This window comes from Pristiophorus japonicus, chromosome 15, assembly GCF_044704955.1.
Source record: "Pristiophorus japonicus isolate sPriJap1 chromosome 15, sPriJap1.hap1, whole genome shotgun sequence".
Taxonomy (NCBI): Eukaryota; Metazoa; Chordata; class Chondrichthyes; family Pristiophoridae; genus Pristiophorus; species Pristiophorus japonicus.
The window spans coordinates 43,695,756-43,698,493 of NC_091991.1; the positions used below are offsets into that span (position 1 = coordinate 43,695,756).

The 2,738-nt window shown below is 43.8% G+C and overlaps 1 protein-coding gene across 1 annotated transcript; it reads left to right on the forward strand.

Moving 5' to 3' along the window:
- The first annotated feature begins 472 nt into the window (after positions 1–472).
- On the forward strand, positions 473–1,600 carry gpr85 (G protein-coupled receptor 85). Its single transcript, XM_070901625.1, has one exon. It carries the CDS (start codon positions 473–475, stop codon positions 1,598–1,600), a length of 1,128 nt encoding a protein of 375 aa, XP_070757726.1.
- Positions 1,601–2,738: the final 1,138 nt, after the last annotated feature.

Here is a 2,738-nt window from a genome sequence, read left to right on the forward strand (position 1 = left end):
CCAGCAAGCTAACCGACAGCAGGAGACAGCAACTCCTTGTAACACAACAGCCCTACAGAAAAAAACACAGGTACGTGGTTTTTCCTCTTTCTCTGCGAGTACATGTATTTTTGCTCAAGAAAAAAAGTCAATACAATGCTGTTTCAAAAATGTTAATTGTTAATCTGCTGTGTAATTTTCTTTTGAGAAATAAGAGGCTCTTTTTGAAATATATGATGATTCATTTTACAGGGTCCTCGTCGTAAATGATCCAGCCGGTCACCCGATCCGGTGGATGTTATAGATGTCTGTAATGAGAATGATGCCCGGGTAGGGCCGGACACGCTAGCGCTGGATGTTTTTCCACCTACATCTATTTACATATAAGAGCTAGACTGGGGGCTGGATTTTTTTTTTAACTGGCGCTTTCCCTCCATCATGATACTTCGCCGCCGTGGCTGAGGCTATTCCCAGATACCCACTGACAGTATCTATGGCGAACTACAGCCATGCAGGTACTGGGAGCAGCGAGAACCTTTTGCAAAATGTGTCTCCTCTGGCGACGTTCTTCAAGCTGACATCCCTGGGTTTCATCATTGGGGTCGGCGTGCTGGGAAACCTCCTCATCTCTTTCCTTCTGGTCAAAGACAAGACCCTGCACCGGGCTCCTTATTACTTCTTGTTGGATCTCTGCTCCTCTGATATCATCCGCTCGGCGGTCTGCTTCCCCTTCGTCTTTCTCTCGGTGAAAAACGGCTCCTCCTGGCCCTATGGGACCCTGAGCTGCAAAGTGATCGCCTTCGTCGGGGTCCTGTCCTGTTTCCATGCCGTTTTCATGCTCTTCTGCGTGAGTGTCACCCGGTACATCGCCATCGCCCACCACCGTTTCTACGCCAAGAGGTTGACTTTCTGGACCTGCCTGGCAGTCATCTGCATGGTGTGGACCCTCTCCGTGGCCATGGCTTTCCCCCCAGTCTTCGACGTGGGAACCTACACCTTCATCAGGGAGGAAGAGCAGTGCATCTTTGAGCACAGATACTTCAAAGTCAACGACTCCCTGGGCTTCATGCTCATGTTCGTGGTGATCGTCCTGGCCACTCACATCGTCTACCTGAAGCTGATTTTCTTCGTTTACGATCGGCGCAAGATGAAGCCCGTCCAACTGGTGCCAGCAGTCAGTCAGAACTGGACTTTCCACGGACCAGGAGCCACTGGGCAAGCGGCTGCCAACTGGATCGCTGGGTTTGGCCGGGGACCAACCCCTCCGACTCTGTTGGGCATCAGGCAAAACCCCCAGGGCCAGGGCATGAGGAGGAGGCTGCTGGTCATGGACGAGTTCAAAACAGAGAAAAGAATAGGCAGGATGTTCTACCTGATCACCTTCTTCTTCGTGGCTCTCTGGTGCCCATATCTGGTAGCTTGTTACTGGCGTGTTTTTGTGAAAGGTCCCGCTGTTCCACGTGGCTACCTGACGGCTGCTGTCTGGATGACTTTTGCCCAGGCTGGGGTCAATCCATTCATCTGCATCTTCTCTAACCGGGAGCTAAGACGTTGTTTCAGCACCAACATCCTTTACTGTCGAAAATCTAGGTTACCAAGGGAACCTTACTGCGTTATATGACCATTTATGCTGTATGTGTCTGAGATTTAATCGACGGAAATTGCACTGATTTTATCAGGCAACAGACGAAACAGTAATTTTCATGGTCTGCAGCATTGGAGCCCCTTTTGGTGTTTTGGATAGGGCGGTTTACAAAGAAGTGACGATCAACCCTTCGCAGAACGGTCTTTAATTTATTTCTGCTACCATTGTTTTAACGTTGAAGGTATTTCAATACAGTTTACGTAAAGAAAATAATACTATTACCATAAAATCTGCACATTGTTTTACATTTAGTTTTGTTTTTGAAGTAACCAATGCAGAAATCATAGACTACAATCTTAGAATATATATTGAGACCGTTAGACTCCTTTTGTATTTAAAAAAAATATTTTGAATCCATGAATCAACGCCAGACTAAACATGTTTACATTTTTTGACTTCATCGAAGGTGACAAAATACATACATCAGTTGACTGGTGAGAATGCATGAAAGTGTTAATGTTTGAATATGTACAAATATGTCCTTTCAATTTCCCCTTTAAACCCACACTGGATCCTGGTTCATCCAAACTTATTCCAGCTACAATACTTTGTTTCCACCCTGTCTAAGTGGTTAAGTCTGCTGCCCAATCACATTTATGCAGAACAGCACACAGTTGATGTAAGTTTCTATATTTTTCGACAGCTGTCATGTCCAGAACAGAACAGGTTCGTATCAAATCTTGCACAATCTGTGAAATATTTATTCCATGGATGCATATTGTTTACAATATTTTTGTTTGCACATTGTTCAATTCTGACTTTCGTGTTCCAACTGTGAGTTTATTGTCCTATTATTATTTTCTCTGGTTTCTAAAAGGTGACATGATTTGTACAATTTCCTTACCGTTCGGAGGTTGGGATGTGTGTGAAATGAATTATAACAGCATCTGGCAAAATAGTTGTGTGGGATCTCATCAACATTTTGGAAATAAAATGTATAATCATATTATACAACTACCAATTTGCATAAGTCCGGCTGCTCTTTCTTGAAGTTCAAAATAATTATTTTTAGAAGTTTACAAATATGCATAGAATTTCAACATTATGATTCTCTGTAATTAGTCTGAAAGAGTTAACATCTGACAGAATAAATGAATGATTGATGGGAACCACA